We start from the raw sequence: 19,558 nt of genomic DNA, 5'->3' as shown, positions 1-19,558 counted from the left end.
TCGCGAATCCCATCCGCTATCCGTATCGGCTTCCGTCTGGGGGGGTGGTGGGGGGGGGCGCACAACTAATTTATATTTTCCAGTCTACTCAAGCATCTCGCGCGCTGCAAGACGTCATCAAGTGAACTGCCTCGACCAATCAGACGCGCGCGGGTTGCCTGTCCGGCGTGGGAATTGCAATGCGGGTTTCTTAGGCTTCGTCGGGGGTAGGGGGGAAGGAGGCGGTAACCATGGCGTCCGCGGCTCAGGCGAAGGCGGCCGAGCTGCAGTTGCAGATGCGGCACAACGCCGAGGAGCTGCACGACTTCCTGCGCGACATGGAGGCGTGGGAGGGCGACATCAAGAGCAAGGACGCGCAGCTGCGGGGCCAGCAGGCCGGTGGAGACGCCGCGAGCGCGGTGAGGGGAGCCCTTCACACCCCCCGAGCCCCTACCCACCACCTCCACTAGGCCGCGAAAGTTCGGGAAAGGCAGCGACGCTGAAGCATTGGGTCTCTGTGTGTCTCTCTGTGTCTCTCTCTGTGTGTCTCTGTGTGTATGTGTTGTCTCTCTCTGTGTGTCTGTCTGTGTGTATCTCTGTGTGTCTGTGTTGTCTCTCTCTGCCTGTGTCTCTCTCTGCCTGTCTGTCTGTGTGTGTCTGTGTTGTCTCTCTCTGCCTGTGTGTCTGTCTGTGTGCCCTCCGTGTCTGTGTTTTGTCTCTCAAATGTAGTTCAAACTTATGAAGGTTGCTTGTGTTGCAATCGAAACGTCGTCTTTTATTGTTTAATTTATTTTCTTTCTACGTGACTTTACCGAAAGAACCAAAGAGTATGGATTCCTCCAGTCACGAAAGCTTCAAATCAAGATTCCCCCCCGTCACACATCGTCACAAATGTCTGACCCCCCCTCCCCCCCTAGGTGCGTGGCGTCATTTATGGACGGCCCCTTTAACGTTCAGTGCTATTATGCCATCGTTTCACATTTCAAGTTCAGTGCTCGTTGGTATTGTGTCAGAATCGTTATTTAGACTGAGCTTGAAGCCTTTTTTCACAGATGTCCAAAGCGCGGAGGTCGCGATTTCATATCCCGACTGTCCATCGCTATTATGTGTCCATATAAAATACGCGGTACCCACTGACTAGCATGGTGAAGTATGTTCAAATATCTCCCACAAGCGGCAGCGGCGTAGGTAGGCCCTCATCCAGCAGTGTTTTAAGAAAGGGTTGTACGCTATATGTACACTCGCTTTGTCAGAAGTCAACATTGGTTGCCTTATGGATATCCTGGTCCCCGTCATAGGAACGTGACATTTTCACCACAAGATGAGACGCCCAATGGAGGTTTGACTGGCGATAACTGACTTTGTATGCGTCAATGCTTAACTCCACATGGAGTTGTAAACGCCCACAATCAATGTTGCCTTATATACAGTATAACACACGTGTGTACCAATAGACCCCCCCCGCCGCCCGCATTGCGTTTGGCTCTTGTGGGCCGCGTTTTGCCCTGACCCCACGCCGTTTTTGACCCAACGCCGTTTCTGACCCATTGCCGTTTTAGACCCAACGCCGTTTTAGACCCACGCCTCCACAACGTAATCTCGTTTGTTCGCCGCTTTACTCGGGAAATAAACTTCTGATTCGTGATGCCTTTTGCCACCGGGTTTCAGTTGTCATCATGAGCCATGGTCTATCCACCGTTGGACGAAGGCTTCCACAAGCCGTCGCCATCCCATGGTCTTACAATGAATGCCACAATCTACAGTACCTCGCTCACGCACACCAGCTGATGTTACCCCCCCCCCACCTCACCTTCGCCGGCGTTTGCTGTGATTTGGCTGCCACTCAGTTGTTAATCTCGACCACCCGCCAGCCCTTCGAGCAACGTGTCCTGCCCAAGCACATGTAATAGGCGGTGTGATGTTTCTGGACAATTGTGACGAACTTGTTGGAAACAAAGGCTGCAAATATAACAAACATTTATGGAGAGATGCATGCTTGCTTGGTATCACACTGAGAGACAGGAGAACACGTGGCCACACGTTTTATTCACCACATCCTAAATGCATTTATTACGCCTAAAATGCTATAGTGATTTTGAGAAGCGTGTTTTTGAAGGTGTAATTTGTCTTCGAAATTAGCTTTTTGGTTTTCTTGAATATTGAGCGACATCAATCGCGTAGAAAATAAGGATGGAAAAAATTACACCTGAAAAATAATTATCGCGAAACTAGAACGATATGCATTTTTTTGTCTTTTTATGCATGATATTAAAATATAATGAATGAGAAAATGTATGTTATTCTTTGGGTCTTTCGGTAAAGCCACGTAGATAGAGAAAAAATGAAAAAAAATATCACGACGTTTCGATCGCAACACAAGCAATCGTCATCAGGTGAAAAAATATAGCGGGAGAGCTGAGGCAGGAAAAAATATGTATACAAAAAATGTATGTTAATTTATGTGTGGTAAATTATGCTTGTAATTAGAATCCCACAGGGAGCCTACAGTAACAGGGTTTCTACAAAGCAGTTGTGGTTCTATTCTGGTGTTTGTGGAAATGTGATATGAATGAAAATAACATCTTTAGAACAGCATGTTTTTTACCTACTTTAAAATCGGAATACTGGAGAATGTTTGACAGGTTTAACAATATTCTTGGTTCTTTCGGTAAAGTCACGTTGAAGGGAAATAATAAAATAATAAAAATTAAACAATATAATTCTCACGACGTTTCGATTGCTTGTGTTGCAATCGAAACGTCGTAAGAATTGTATTGTTTTATTATTTCCCTTCTACGTTACTTTACCGAAAGAACCAAGAATATGAATCCCTGCAGTCACGAAAGCGTTCAATCGAGGTTTAACAATGTGATGTGAAAATGCATTTGCATTACATTTCTCGTGTTATCTTACAAATGATGTCTTATACCAAATTGAATATTTTATTCATGACAATGTTTTACTAATATTCGTCTTTTAACAGCTAAACTTGCCGCCAGTGAGAAATAAAGATCTAAGGAGGAAGAAGAGAAAGAAGATAGATAATACCGCTTCAGACTGCATAGAGAACGGAGTGAAGCATGGGAAATCGGAGGCCCGCATCAAATCTTATGACTACAGTGCATGGGACAAGTTTGATGTGGTGAGGAGAAGTTAACGATTATGATGATAGCATTCATATACATGCTGCTGAACAATCGTTTAACATTCTCTGTTGTTATTGTCGAAGTCTCACACTCCAACTTCATCTTTATTCCTCTCCCCAGTGCCAGGTCTTTGGCACAAATTACCTCCATCTTCGATCGTGAGCCGTCTTCATTTCACTGTATAACCCCACCCCCACTCCCTTCACTTTCCTTCAAGTCCCAATTTATCAAGCAACATTTCCTCTTTTTGTCTGACATGCGTGAACTCTAATCCGTGCACGTTGCAGGAGAAGGCAGTGGCAGAGACGGACCGGGACAGCACGCCCGAGTGCGAGACTGAGGAGGACGAAGATGAGGAAGTAGCAGAGCGCAAGAAGTACGAGGAGCTGCGGGCGAAGCAGCAAGCGCTGATAGAGAAAGACAAGGTGCGGAAGTGAGGGAGAGGCTGCCGTGTGGGTGCCTGTGACAAAACTACACCCTGGCTGCACACAACCTCGTCAGCTCTCGGAAGCTCGGAGGGTTGACCTTGGCTAGTACTTTGATAGTAAGACTGCCTGGAAATACCGGGGGGGGGGGGAGGTGTCGTAGGCTTGGGCTGTGAGGTGATCAGGAGATAACAATACTGCAATGCATTCCTGTTGATCCAAAATCATGAACAAACACAAGATCCAGGTTCGATTTAACACAGTACATAAAATTAGTGGTGATCCCTGACATGCAATACTCCGGCGTCTACAAACACAGCTGTGTCTGTGGCAGTAGTTACATTGGGGAAACTAAGCGACAAGTCTCGGACCGTGTTCATGAACATAAGGCAGATCTGAAACACGGTAGGACCAATACCTCAGCCATGGCTGATTATTGTTTTAATGCGGTGGGCTCACGAAATTGATTTCTCTAAAACGTAGGTACATTGCATACCCACTGGCTATCAACAAAGATTCGTTCATGAAGCCATCCATATATAAAGGCACAGACACAATTTCAACCAAGAAGATGGGTACAAACTGAGCAATCATTGGAAGGACGTTATTAACCAGTTGAAATCATAACTGGCTGTGATGTTCCCAGCCTACCACCTTCCGATATTTGTTATTTTCGGCTCTTGATTTTTTACATTAATAGATTAAATTTCTCACTAACACGGCTATCTCGCGCGGCATCCTCGAGGCTGCTGCTTCACAATCTCCCATTAACATGCTAATCTCTCACATTAACATAGTCACCATGGCGCACTTGATGGAATGATGCTTGGCGATATTGCATTGACATGCTAATTTTTGCCTGGCAGCCCTTTGATTGGTGGAAAACCCACCACCGCCACGGTCGCTGCCCACCATTGGCATTGGCTGCTGACATTTGGGCTACGCCCATTTGAAACCTTTATAAGCAGTTGTCTTTAGAAGCTAAACCCCCTTTTCCTGTTGACGACCGCTTGTGTTGCATTCGAAACTTTGTAGTTTTTTGTTATTTTTTTTACCTTATCTACGTGACTTTACCGAAAGACCCAAAGAAAAATTATGGAAGTGATGTGGAACATAGTTTTTGCTTTGTTTTAGTACTTACGTTTTTTCAAGTCTATCATCTGTCAAACACGTGTGCCTCGCAGCAAGAACGACCTGGGTTTGGTGTTCACCCCATGTTCTGCAGGGGTTTCCTCCATGCTCTCTGGTTTCCTCCCATCGGTAAAAACATCGAGTGGCAATAGTGTTGCAGGACCCTCCTGTAAAAGAACCTTCAGACTCAATGTTGCTTTTCTGGGAAAACACTTGTATTATTATTATTGCAGCTGTGCATAATGCTGAAACCTTAATGTTAACAAGTTTAACTTGGCAGAAACTGACTGATGTAGGATGATGAATTATGAATGGATCACAAGAACTGGAGATAAAGTTTACATCGGTGCATGTATAAATTTGCACTCAATTATGCTGATGACCATTGCTGAGGGCATATGTAGCATATAAGAAATATATATTTTGATGAACGTACTAAGTTTTTTCATCGCATAATAAACGCATTATCACCAATTTCTTGGAGGCCCTTGCACAATGGCATAATGGCTAATAGCTTGTGGTGTGTCATTTCAGGGTAATGAGTACTTTAAGACCGGGGATTATGACGCCGCCACCGATTGTTACACCCGCGGGATGGAAGCCGATCCTCACAATGCACTCTTGCCGGCCAACCGTGCGATGGCCTTCCTCAAGCTAAAGAAGTACGTCGCTCCACTTGCTGCTGTTTTATAGTTAAAATAATCTTAAATCATCTGTCTTATCAAAGCGTACCTCGTTTAGCTTCAGGATATTTATAAGAAACACCAGCTGTGTTTTGTCTGAGGATATTGACTAGAGACTGTAGAGATCTTAACAGTAAAATAATCAGAAATTAATACAAAGAAGACTCGCCCACAATAAGATATTTTTTAAAGGCCGTGAGAATAAAAGATCGAGAATAAAGCAAGAAGCAAATGTATTATAAATATACTTGTACAATGGGTGGATTGGTGGTGCAGTGTTTAGCACACCATGTTATGCAGTCGGATACCTGAGTTCTGTTCTTGACCACAGCTAATATCAGGAGAGAGTCATGTATGTATGCTAAGTTCATTCGTACGTGCGTAGCCAACCATGCTAATCGGAGGTGCGGGGGAAGGACAAACAAATACAAAAAGCTGTTTTCAAGAAATTCGTTTTCAATCTTGATTTAAAAGTGCACAGTTCCAGTGGCTTCCAAATATTGGAAGGAAGAGCGTTCCAGACGGCCGCAGAAGCGCATCCGAAAGCTCGCGATGCGATGACCTTCTTTGTTCGATGGCGAGTCAAAAGCCACTGCGAGGATGACCGGAGTTCACATGATCGTTTATGCTCCTTAACGAGATCAGGAAGGTACTGTGGTTCATTTGTGGAAAGCACTCTGTGTGTAATGAGTATTGTAGTTATAGACCTCTGAACCAGTTCTGGGCATCCTCTTTACGACCCCCCGCTGACTGGTATGAAGTATGGCCGGACTAACCCCATTACCTATAGACCAATGTGACACGAGGAGGCATTCGTCAATAGGTGGAGTGATAAAGGCCTCTATTCTTCTTTATAGATATACTCTCTTCAAACTGTGATTTTATCAATTGTAATAGGGTTATGATATGCTTCAAGAATTATTTTCAGTCTCGTTTCTTGTATCTTATTACTATGTACTGTAAATCTCATTTTTACTTTCTGTACAGTGGGACTCATTGATTTTTTTCCCGTCTCAATTGTGTTATGTCTTGTTGTGTTTCATTCATTCTGACCATTAATCCTGGATAAACACTTGAATTAAATTTGCACGAGTCAAACATAATGGTTTCTCACATGCATGTAGCGTGAGCGGAATTAAATTTTCAACCAATGAATTGTTCCTTGCCAAATGTACACTTGTAGTTTAACACCGGTGGGCTAAAGCAGTGAACTATTTGTCTTTGTCAACGTGACACATTTTTTACTGATTGGCCGTGTCGGGTGGTGGAGGGTTACGACACATTTATAAATAAACGCGATCTAAACCCAAAAATCGTTGATTATGAATGTACACTTGTAGTCGCGCGCATATAAACTATAGCAGAGATGGCTGCTCATGCTACTGTCAGCGTGAATCGCAGCCTAACCCCTGTGCTAGGTATGAACTGGCTGAGTCGGACTGCAACCTGGCCATCCAGCTGGATCCATCCTACCCGAAGGCCTTCGCACGCAGGGGAGCCGCACGGCTTGCGCTCAACAAACTGAAGGAAGCCAGAGAAGGTAGCACTGCAGACGGGTGTTTTTGCATTTGGTATTTTATTTATCAATCTTTTTTTTACATACTTTTTCCACAGTTGTATCCAAATTCTGCTATTGGCATCATGTCATTATAAAAAGTTAATTAATATCCTTTAATGCTCGAGAATGACCCACAGGAACAGATATCACTACCTCTGGGATTGCTTCGTATGATCTCTGGTCCACATAGTATGGGGCATCCTTTTCCCATCCACTCTGCCACGGAAGTATTGTTAATCACAGGACAGTGAAACCAATATATTTAACTCCCACTCGCTCTGTATTAAGGGAATGTTTGTTGCGTGTCAGTCAAATTGGTATTTTTATTCTCAGAGCTTTAATTTAGACAATTTACATGCAGTACCAAACGTAATGTGATTAGTTATGTTGTGCAGTCACTGGTGGCTGGGCTGAGATCATCATCTCACTGCACTTGAGAACCTAGTTGAATCTCGGGCAGCTGCCTGGATGTGAACCCAGGATCTCAGTCGTGCCGGTTCAGCACTCTGACCTCTGAGCCACCCAGCCCCTTATGCTCATGATGTTATTATGTAATGAACAGTTAATATCAGCACAAGTGGTGTATTTCTTGCACATTAATGTTTAAAGCTGAAAGCTCAATGATGTAGGACCACGAGGATTTTTTTATATTTAGTGTCCAGACTTAAGAACTACCTTTTTTAATTTGTCTATGAATGATTGGCTCTCTCCATAAAATACATATTCCCACTGTTTGCATGCAGCATCTCGAGATGCAGTATCGCTTAGATGCTATATAAATCCAGTATTGCTTTAATCATGTGATGGGTTATTTTCTTTTCAACAGATGGCAGGAGAGTGGAAATTGAATTAGCCACTTTCTTTGTTTGATGACAAAATTTGCCAATAACCAAATAAAAAACCAAGTAATTAACATTTCCCCCTGTTAACGTGAAAGCAGGCACAACAGGGTGTTAAACCCACTTGGAGCATCTGCTCGATTTGCATAAATATCCTGCTGGTGATATTTTAATTTCATGAAAATTGAAATAATTTTGGTGATTACACATTGAACGTGGTTTATTTTGCAAAATGTGATGCCATTGTTTTACAGACTTTGAAGCAGTGCTCACGTTTGATCCTGTAAACAAACAGGCCATTGCAGAACTTGAGAAAATCAAAGAGGTAAGTAACCCTGACATTCTCTCTAAATTACAAAAGCATTGGCAATATGCAGAAGCTACACTTTGTTATATTTATATACAAACAAAGCATTGCCATTTAATTGTTGAGCACATTAATGTAAGAATCTTCACATAATTCATTGCTAAATTTGGTGTCGCTTTCCGTGTGTTCATAAAATATTATGGGATTTTTGCCGATGTATATAAATTGAAGTTACCTGCAATAAATACCTCTGTGGTGAGAATTTTTCTCTCATGGCAATGCCATAACTAAGCAAGCTATCTCTCAACGTAATGCCTGCTACATTTTCATTGGTGGAAATACCTAATTTACCTTTGTTCCCGTGGGTTTGTTTTCATTTCAATACACGGGAAGATGATTGAGAAAACAGCCAAGTCTGGCGCAAGTCAGACATCAGTCACAACGCCAAGGCAAGACGCGGGGACGAGGGAATGTTCAAGTGTTTCAGTCACAACTCCAAAACCCGAAGCTGCTGAGACAGAACCCAGCAACGTCGTCCAACCGTTCACAAGGCAGCCGCATCTGAGGTCCAAGGTGAGACTTGCTGTTAACTTGAGATTATTTACAGAAATGTAGATCAGTATGTGGAACTGAACTGTGTCCACTGATTGACCTCAAAAGCTTTGATTAGCAAAGCAGCCTTCTTCACGCAAAGGTGGAACTAATGTTCTGACAAGTGGATACTCATTACCTCTTAATATCAGTCGCATGCTAAGCGGCAGCGATGAGCTTATGAATATAAAAATGTTGGTTCCATCTTTTAAAAACACGTAATTTGGTGTATGTAAACTGACTACATTGCCGTCGGATATATATGTAATGTTTTAATATATTTTATATTTGTTGTATTTTATTTGTGAGGCAAGGTATGCTTTCGATATATATATTTCACTACAATCCCAAAGCTCTGTTCTTGAAAACGCTCACAACAGTGGAACGAACTGATGTCGATATTTCCATCTGGTGGTGTGAATCACTGTTGTCCATCAAATACAAAATTGTTAGTGGAGTTAATTTATTTCCATTGAACGAATGAGGACGACTTGAGATTATAAATATATATATATATATATTAGTGGCAGACGCTAGCAGCCTCCGTAAGTGAGAGCAAATTGTTCCAGAGTCATACTTAAGTCTCGGCTGCATAAATAGCCCGTTTGCCCCAGTTCACCTACTCCCCACCCTCGCCCCCCTATGATGTGGACGGCATCTTCCCAGGTTGACTCAGGACCTGGCTGCGTATTTATAAATGTTGCAATCATTATCCACAGTGGGGGGGGGGGGGTGGGGAGGAGGGGTTGATTGGGTCGTTCTTCAGGCTGTTTCGCGCAAAGATTTGTTGTAAATCGTCCTTGCTGTATATCTAACATTGTTCAGCTCGTGATATGACAGCTGCATTGTACAAAAGGCATTTTTGTGTAGCCTTTGTTATCATAGCAGAAATAAATGTGTTGTATGAAGTATCACTGTTTTAAATTCATGAGTATAATCCGGATATGAGTATACCTTGTATAAGCACAGTTTTGATATAAGCAACACGTCTTTGAATTGTACTGGTGGGGGAAAGTCAAATGGAAAATTTGTATACAAGCACACTTGGGATATAGTGGACCTTGCTCCAAAGGGTTGTGCTTATAACCAGCTTATACTGTCAATCCTATAATACTTAATAAACCAATGTTTGTACCGTTAGATATTCTCGCCATGGGAGTACATCATAAAAATGTGCATGTGTTGCTGTCCTTGATTGAATGGGTCCCATGGTGTTTTTGAAATGCTGTAGTCTGCACCATCAGCCAACCCAGCAGCATCTGTTTAACTGGCAACACTGCTGATGAAACTTGGAAATGAATTTTTTTAAGTGTTTACCTACTTTAACAAACATCCATTCAGAATGTCCATAGGCTGATGGACTAAAATGTGATTATTTTTATATCATGAATCAGACCCATATCTGTTCATTTTTTTATATATATAATAATTGCTCTCACATTTACAGTACATCTTGTACTAAAGCAGCACATACGCCATTGTCTGGAACACAGGATCATCTCATCTTAGAGCTTAATTTGTGTTTTTCAGATCTTGCTAATAACTTAGTTGTGTGCTTTTAATAAAAACAAATTAGATTCTACTGAATTAGCCGACTGGCTTTTTGGCTGTGATGTATTCATTATAGATTATGTGCTGTCTGGAATGACCTGTCCAGCTGGGCTGCTTGGCACTTTAAATTTTTAAGAACATTTTATCCAACATTCCCCTGCACCTTAATGAAGCACATTTACATTCATTTCAGGAGATGAATGTAAATATTTGAGTAGGGCACACCATGTGAAAGGTATTCTGCAAAATAATACACCCTTTACTCTGAACCCATTGACCAAATGAATTAGCAGTATTTACTGATTGCCCCTTCCTCTTTACGTGATTCACTGCCTTTGCTGATGCCAAACAATTGTGCGTCATCCCTTGTGGCCCATGTTGGCTTATTTCCGATCCCTATAATTTAGGTGAACACAAAATGAGGCATTAGCAATGCGTGCAGTGGCTGGCAAGGTTTGTGAAATGGTGACTGCTGATGTGTTTCCTATAGCGTCATCTACTGCTGGATGAAGGCTTCCCCCAGCCATTGCCATCTCATGAATCTACGATGTAATACATAGGACAGTGCAGAAAAATGTATTGTACTCTGTTATGCTCTCGCATCTATGCTCCCCGCCTTCACCAACCCGTTCATACCAGCACAGCGAAGTATGGTCAAGTAATCTCAGTGACCCACACTGCTTAGGGAGGCCCCCATCCAGTGGTGGATTAACAATGTACAAACAAACAAAAAAGGTCTGTAAAATTCAACTTGGACTGATGTTTATTTGTATTTTATTTACACTGACGAGAAATGCCTTTACGCTCATACTTCTGCACAGAAACCACTGCGGAGGATGACGATCGAGGAAGTTGGGAGTGACATGCAGCCAAAATTGGTACAAAGCGTGGAGGGGACTGGCTTAAACGCAGAAGGCGTTCACACACCACCATCACCGCCGCAGCCGCCACCAGCTGCGCAGCCGCAGCCATCGTCGGCGGGTGTGCGAGACTGTGGGAAGGAGGAAAAAAAGGTTCAGGCGTCCGTGAAGGTGGCAGACGGGGAGGAAGCGGAGGTGACCGGTGGAGCTGTTGGAGATGAGGGGGACATGCGGCGTCATGGCGATCGGAGGGTGACGGGCAGCGAGCAGCCTGGTGTGATCTTGTAAGTGGAGGCACGTGTGTCCGGCCTAATCAGCTGCTCTGCGTGAGCGTTGTCACATAAAATAAACTAAACTACAACTAAACTATTTTTTATTTTACCAGGTAAGGCCCACTAAGCTACGTAGCTCTTTTGCAGAAGAGTAATACGCCACTTCGTTGACAGCTCAACGAAGTGGCTTATTACGTGGAAATGTATAGCAGCCAAATACAATAAGCACGTTTCTAAATGTGGAGGGGAAAACTGGAGGGTCCCGGAGATAAATCCACGTGACCATGGGGAGAACATGCAAACTCCAAATATACAGGCGTCGAGGTCGGGTCCGAACCCACGACTTTCTGCGTACCAGGCGAGGGAGATAACGTCTCGTCACCGCGACACGTGCTCGTGATACCAAGCAAATCTTGAACATCTTCCTCCACGTGTCTTAACCAAGATACGTGGAAAAGGATGGGTAATTGTACTTCGTTGTCATTTTATCCATGTTCATTTGGTGTTTTTAACCATCAGTTGCAGTTTTTACATGTGTGCAGAGCAGTGTTTTTTCTGATCCAAGAATACAAAACTATTTTAAGAAACATCCAAAAATGACATGGCATCCAAATGTATGTGAGAATGTACACTTTTCTTCTTTTTACTGTAATTTGCAGCCCGTGATACAATTATTTTACAAACTATGTGTGGAACAGCTTTTGTGTTTGTGTATATTCATGAAAGCACTAAAGTGTACAATATGTGCTAGTGCATTACCTTGTGTGTTGAAAGGGTTGCATATTAAGGACTTCATATTACCCTCCAGCACTTAGGAACCGACACTGCCATTGTCTGTTCACAGGTCGGTGGCAGCAAGAGACGAGGGGAGGACACAGCAGAGACTGCCAGATACACAGAAGAGCATCCCGATGACCTCTGACCTAGCCCAGACTGTGTCCGTGCCTCCGCCCCCGTCCAACTCCTTCCAGCTGGAGTCCGACCTGCGTCAACTTAAGGGACGTCCGAACCTCCTTTACCAATACGTCAAGGTGCAGTGCCCAAGCATGCGAATATACAACACAATTATCTGTTGGCTTCAGCCACCAAGCGACATATCAAGTGTGCCCCTCCAGCCTCCTTGTTCTTAGTGGTAAAGCGATGCGTTCAGGCTGAGTGAGCCGTGTTTGCGTATTTTCCTGGCAGTAAGACGCTGGCCTTTTATCTCAAACGTCGGTTACTTTCCTCTCCAAAAAATGTCAACGTCTACGACGTTGGTTCACCTTCTCTCATCTGTTACGAGACTATGGATGGTGCATTAACCGGTGCATGCCTTTCTTGTGTGTGCGCGCGTCCTTGCAGCAAATAGCGCCGATCGCATTTCCCCAAATAATGCAGCGACCTCTGGAGCCAGATATATTGTACAAGCTGCTCAACGTGCTCAAGGAGTCCTACATCCCGTGAGCATATTTACCTGTTTTCCTTCATACACCACGCAATCCCTCGGTTCAGTGGGTTCTTCGCATTGACCTGCCAGGTTCAGTTTGTGACCACATGTAATGCAAAATGATTTCTGTGTTTGGGCTTTCTCTGTTGTGCATGTGCAAGCTAATTCTTGCAGACCAAAGAGTGTCGATTACATGGCTGGATCCTGCAAATTACAGGCAGCAGCTTGGGAAGGCCTTCATCCAGCAGTAGATTCACCTTAGCTGATGATGACGATAGAGTGATATGTTAATTGGTCGTGGGCCTACCCACCCCGCCCCCCCCCAACCACGTTTGCCAACCCACATTGACCGGCACGGTGACGTATCTTCCAACAACCCCTGTGAGTGCCACGGCATGGGGGTGGGCAGACATTTCTGATTCTGCCATGCAGTCTTGGAAAATTTCACTTTTTATAAAGTTCACTCTTTCGCCTGGTGGCTGCACATAGTGTCTACGCAATGCTCGCAGCGATTATTGATTTGGGGAATTCTTGTCTGCAGGCACGTAATAACTATCGTTTACGGCTCACCTGCGTTCAGTATTATTTATTTGCTACCTGAGAGGCTAAATTGTGCTGTGTAATAACGCCGACAAAACCAGTCTTTGGCTCTGTTGTAGCGAAAGGATACGACATCAACTCATACCTGTCAACCCAGACGGGTTACCCATATCCTTGTACAGGTCCATACAGCGTACAGCCATTTCAATATGGGCAAAAAAATGTGTTTTTTTGTGTTTCTCCCTTGGGATTTATAAGGACAATAAGGTTGAATTGGTCTGTAATAAGGTAGGCACTGATAAGGGGTTGACAGATATGAGTAACTCGATCTGAATTGTTTGCCAAGCAAAATGATTTAGCACTCTCACCCATTGCTTGTTTGTGTCGACTGTTTTGGAAAATGTAAGTCATTTTCACTCATTAATGTTTATGAGGGAGGAAATGAGCATAGTATGAAATTAGTTTAGCATAGCCTGTGAAATTACCGTAAATGCCGTAATTTACATAGTGCATTCATTCTCATGACACTACCGGAGGCTGGGATCGGTTGTCAAGGGAGGATTTGAGAGGCACGTGAATACCCTGGCACATCTTAATTCAATTCCTAGAACCAGAGTGCTGAATTATAAGTCTTTTCTTAGAGACGGCAGTGCACAATCTAAAGTTGCATAATTCTAGATTTGAAGTTTTCGTGACTGCAAGGATCCATACGCTTTGTTTTTTTCGGTAAAGTCACGTAGGTAAAAAAACAAACGTCGTGATTTGTTTGAATTTTAATTTATTTTATTTTGTTTTTTACCTACGTAAAGTTGAATCGTTTTACCACAAAGCGCTATACCAGCGCTGTGTATAAAAAATAGAGAAATGCGCATAATTTAATCGTTGTGTGATACGTATTCATTGCCTCCTGATATTTTCGCAGAGAAACGCATCATTGCAGATATTTTAAAGGGCGTTAAATGTTTTACTTTTAAAAATCTTCTTACAGTCATGTTGCTCTCGATGCGTTCGCGCATTGCAGTTAAAATATTTCCTGGTAGAATTGATTGCAGACATATGGGATGGATAAGGTATATTTTCACAAAGGACAGTGCAATTTTTGCCACATGTACGGCTAGCCGCCTCTCAGGAGGATAGGACTCCGCTTTGGTGTTGCCGTGTTGAGTGTGGCGCTGGCGGGAGCCTGGTTTTGCGTTGTTCACGTGCTCTCGCAGACACGAAGACAAGTCGCTCATCTTCGCGGTGCTGCACAACCTGTCGCTCGTGCGCCGCTTTGACATGGCCGTCATGTTCATGTCCACAACGGAGAAGGCCGGTGAGTGATGTCCCTGGCACGCATCGCTTGTTCATCCCCCACTGCCTTGCCCTGCGAGCGGCCACACGGCCGTTTCTCTCCCTCTCTTTAATGCCTTGCTCATCGCTGACCTTTTCTCCTCCACTTATTATTGATCGCCGATGTTTTTGAGGCTTGGAGGTATGACTAAGTCTTTGTTTTTTTCCTGCTCGGCATGGTGCTGGTGGCTGAACCTTGATTCAAAGGAACTGTCGTTTTATGTTTTGGGATGATAAGTGCAGGCCGATGTTTATGAATCAATTACATTTAATAATTTATTAAATGTGCACTATTTGGATAGGCGTAGGCCGTTGTGTGTTCGTCATCGGCGGCCATGGTCTATCCGCTGCTGGATGAAGGCCTCTCCAAGCCGTTGCCTCTCCTCATGCCGCTCCTGCGCATCAGCTGATTTCGTTGCCCTATCTCTGGTGGATGTCCTCCCAGACGTGTTCCCTCCTTGGGCTGCTACTCCAACTCGAGATTTGAAGCTTTCGTGACTGCAAGGATTCATACTCTTAGGTTTTTTAGGTAAAGTCACGTAGGTAAAAAATAAATAATAATAATTAATAATGCAAATAAGTGAAAATTATAATAGTAGAAATTATTTTATTTCTATTATTTTTCTATTATTTTTATGAGGATAAAGTTTGGGGGTCGGGGTGGGTGGGTGACTGGGGGGGGAAATAGAAAACATTTTTCCACTCTGCATGGGCTTGAGGCGCTGTGTCACACATTACTTTAATCCTCACTTAATCCTCACCGACAGCCAGAGGGTCGAGCGATTTTTGCCTGGAAAGTTGAATCAAGCGGTGCAGCCCGTGAGGATTAAGCGCAAAGTAGAGGGCGAAACAGTGGCTGCGAGCAAAGTGGTCGGTGCGACAAGCGTGCCTTGGCACTCGTCGTCGTAACACCGGCAGCGTCGCGCGGCGTGCCCTCGCGAGCGCCGCTCCACTGAGAGCCGCGTGCGCTCTACGTGCAGAGTGTTCGGTCTTCTCAACGGGGCGCTGCTCGGCGTGCCCTCGCTGCACTGAGAGCCGCGTCCGTCTGTCTGTGTCGAGTGTTTGGTCTTCTAAATGTGGCCCCGGGGAGGAGACGAGGCGTCAGCAACCCTCTCAAGATAAGGGAGTGATGTCGCTGTAATTTGCCGTAGGCTCTGCACGAGCCGTCGTACCTCTCCGCCGCTGCGTACAGGGGTGAACTGAAAGAAATTGCGCCGATGCCGTTTGCGGCTGTACTTTGTATACAACTCCCAATTGTGGTTGGTAAAAGGGTTGCCGGCTTATGAGCTGGAAACACTGCGGATGAATGTTCCACAAATGCTGGGCTGGATACTGCGTAAATGTATCTTGCTTATCACAATTAGGAACAGGGAAAAAAGTTTCCCTTGTATATGTTTTGTTTATTGTGATAATATACTTTGTTTTTCGCAGCAAAGACTCTTGTGGAATGTTTAGCAAGGTGTAATAAACGCTGGTTTATTTTTTACGTGTTAAAATATTTTGAGTGAATAATCCCCTGCGATGTAACATCTCTTCTTCGTTTTCCAGGGTGTCAAGTGAGAGCGAAATAGCACACTCGTAGGGACACTTGCACACATTTTTTTCCCAACAGTGTATAAAGACATCATTGCAAACTTTTAACATCTCTATAACGTGGCGGCTGTACAAAATGTTTGGTAAGAGTGAGACTCAAACACTTGGTGGGCTTGTTATTTGGAATGGCCCAGTAATTCATAATTTTATTGTCATTGTCAAATGTCAATTGCTACGTTTCCATGGACACAAGTACACGGGGAATATTTGAACATAAAAATACACAAGCACAGAACTAAATGGTTGTCTGACGCTCGGCAAATTATTTATTGTGTTTTGGGAGTTTAGTTGTTCCGACGGAATACGACAAAGCCGCTCTCACGTGGGGGGAAGCTCGCCGCTTGCCAGCGCACGCTTGCGCTACTTTCGCGTTCACATCACCGGCATTTTAACGGAATGCAAGGCTCGGTTCTTGGCCTCGCTTCACCTCCCGCAAAGGGCATTCGTTTATGTTTGTACAAAAGCCGTTCGCGATATGGTATAACAGTTGCTACACCTCAAAGTGCAGTCCCGTGCTGGTGCCAGTCCAGAGTGCTTCACGGAGCTTCGTGCGAATTAGAGATTAGCGAATTTTGCACGCCAGATGCCCACTGAGCTAATTGAGGAATTTGTCCCGCTACCGTTATTTGTCAAGTGTGACAATGCGGTAACATCATTAACATTGCACACACGCAGACACACACAGTTTAATTTATTAGCTATGCCAGGCATACTAACACTCGATAATTAATGCATTATTTGCCTAATAATGCATTGTTATATTTTCCTCACAAATGTGACTCAAAGTAACGAGACATTTATAGGAATTATCAGCAAATGGGATTTAAGAGGGCAGTATCCTGATGTCCTAAGCAGCAAGGCAGTCAATGACCACTTCTTTTAACGGTTTTGTGTGTGTGTGCATTTCAGTTGTTTTATTAATACCAACGATCTAATTCTTTTTTGTTTCCTCTCTTCAGTCGCCCGAGCGTTATTTGATCACATTGCGTCAGCGGAGGACATCAGTGGCGCAAGTGTGACTGCTTTGAAGACAAAATACAGCCTCTGAACTGGCCCCGTGGCTCCCAGTTTGCATGGCCAGTGGAAAACCAGAGCCAATTCACGCTGGAACGTCCCTATCACTGTGAAGTCTGCTCCTCTGGTCTGTGACTTCGCTTGGACGCGCCGTTTGAGCTCCACCCAAAAAGAAAAAAGTGACTTGTGTGTAAAAAAAAAATGTATGCACTGTAAATTGGAATAGTGGCCAGGCAACCACTCAAGCTGATGGTTGAATTCATTGGTAACATCTTTCATGACCGTATGTGTTGTGTGGTTTTTATTTTATTTTAATAAATGATTCCCAAGTTACCCATCGCAAGCCTTTAAATGTATGCGTTTTGTTGGTTTGCGTGTAAGATGATAATAATAACTAGAGAGCCGGAACAGTTGCTCGGGAGCGGTTTTTCCCCCATTATCCGGAATGATACAGGGCACACTTGGCAGCTTCCGTGTCTCATTAAAGTTGGCGCGTGGCTGTAAGTGGTGCTCACGGTGGATGGCACGAATCGTGATTGATTTTGATCCAAACCTTTTCAGCCAAGGATGTCCTGTAAATGTGGGAGAACAGGCAGTTCCCCCCTCCCCCCCGCCCCTACATTTAACTACAGCATCTGGCCCGAGTGTTACCATCAGGTTAACCCCCCAGGTGCTTGCATCAAAGGGTTGAATGTGAGGTCTCTTTAAAGCGCAGTTTTTTAAAGATTTTGTAACATCTATACACTGTTGCTTGGGAGGGGAGGGTCATTAGCACAGCACATGTATCCTGGGAGGCTTGGAGTGGTTGGTTGCATTTTGTGTAACTGAGTAGTCGTGTGCTAAATGTGGCCTGGTCTGGTAGTGATACAACGGATAGAGTTCACAAACCCCCTGGTGGGGTTTGAATCATCCCTTTAGGGGGTCAATATAATAAAAAATGTGTACCATATTTGTGTGAATGCCCGCGGTGCTCTTAGGGAAGTAGTTCGCCCTAAACATTGGAATGTCGACTTCACACAACTGGCTCTGGGGCTTGTCAACAGGCGATGGATGATCTTCTGAAGACTCCTCCACTGCCCCTTCAGAACGTGTCAATGGCCACTGAATTGTCGTGGCACTGCAAACCAGCCGGACCGCGCGGTGTGCTACAGGCCCGTTTGCTCCGTACCCCCTTTAAGTGCGTCTCGCACGTGTGCGGTCGAGAGGGAAGGTCAATTCTCGCGGAAAGCGGGCACCGTTTGCGGTGATGCCACCTGACGAACCTGCCCGCACGGGGCGGCTGTGATAAGTGGCCTTGGCCAGTTGGATGCTGGCCGTGATGATCATACTTCATACCGAACCGTGCAACTCAAATCGCTGCGAGCCAGATGGCCCCCACCGTAAGGGGCAATGCGTTCGCTGGCCATCACAACACTGCACCTACATCTGAAGATGCACTAACCCTGGTATAACTCCTAATCCCGCTTTATTTTGGTCCGTTTTTATGTTTTTTTGCGGTCAGGATATAACGATAATATCTCATTTTCTACATGCATCGAATCTCTTAAGAATGACTTTCGACTCGTGTGTCACATTGGGAGTTCACGTGACTCCTCCAGCCACGATCGACCGCTGCACGACCCGCAGAGTTACCTGCAATTGTGGCAACTGCTGGTTCTACTCCTAGGCGGCAGTCTGCCCACTGCCGGCCATATCCCCATGTGCTGGATACTACATAAACATCATAATCGTGGTGGCAGGACACGAGTAGTAGAAGGTCGTGACAGCTCTTTGAATCGTGAAAGCCCTGCTGAGCGACGGTGTTACCTTCCCATCACAGTGTCGTGGTTGTATGTGGGGGGCGAGGGCGGAGTGGTTAGCGCTACGCTGTGCTACGAATCTGGCGACCTGAGTTCGATTCCCGCTCACGGCAATCACCAGTGACGATTATATGAACTGGTTCTGGGCTTCCTCTAGGTCGACTCGGCCTCAAACGAGTACGTGGTGCGATCTTGGCCACCCACCCCCTCATGTACCGTGCCCGGCCTTCATACTCGCTGAACAGCACTTGCCCCAACAACAGTGTTAAGGCTACACGGGGGGTCTTTGTATGAGATCCAGCACAGCGAATTGTTCCTTACCACGCACTGCCGAGTCCTCTGGCCACGTTAATGATTTCCTGGCCGAGGGAGTGTTCATGACACCCCCCTCGTACCCCCTCTCGTACCACGGTACGCGTTGTGCCACCTTGCCGTGCTCAACCCAAGCAATTATTTCCGTCCCTCTGATGCCGAGCGGCTTCCAGTTCCCAGTGGCTCTACATCGGAGAAAT

General features: G+C 44.7%; 1 protein-coding gene across 1 annotated transcript; it reads left to right on the top strand.

The window, feature by feature from the left end:
- The first annotated feature begins 184 nt into the window (after positions 1–184).
- RPAP3 (RNA polymerase II associated protein 3) lies at positions 185–17,586 on the top strand. Its single transcript, XM_061562756.1, has 12 exons — positions 185–398; positions 2,963–3,121; positions 3,413–3,550; positions 5,216–5,343; positions 6,783–6,904; positions 8,016–8,086; positions 8,462–8,641; positions 11,032–11,354; positions 12,187–12,373; positions 12,684–12,781; positions 14,523–14,623; positions 17,193–17,586. The coding sequence occupies exons 1-12, from the start codon at positions 231–233 to the stop codon at positions 17,279–17,281; spliced, it is 1,764 nt and encodes a 587-aa protein (XP_061418740.1). The 5' UTR covers positions 185–230; the 3' UTR covers positions 17,282–17,586.
- Positions 17,587–19,558: the final 1,972 nt, after the last annotated feature.

This window comes from Lethenteron reissneri, chromosome 30, assembly GCF_015708825.2.
Source record: "Lethenteron reissneri isolate LAM-NWPU_2019-01 chromosome 30, ASM1570882v1, whole genome shotgun sequence".
Classification (NCBI taxonomy): Eukaryota; Metazoa; Chordata; class Hyperoartia; order Petromyzontiformes; family Petromyzontidae; genus Lethenteron; species Lethenteron reissneri.
The sequence above is the reverse complement of the archived record's forward strand: the minus strand, read 5'-3'. Positions and strand labels throughout refer to the sequence as shown.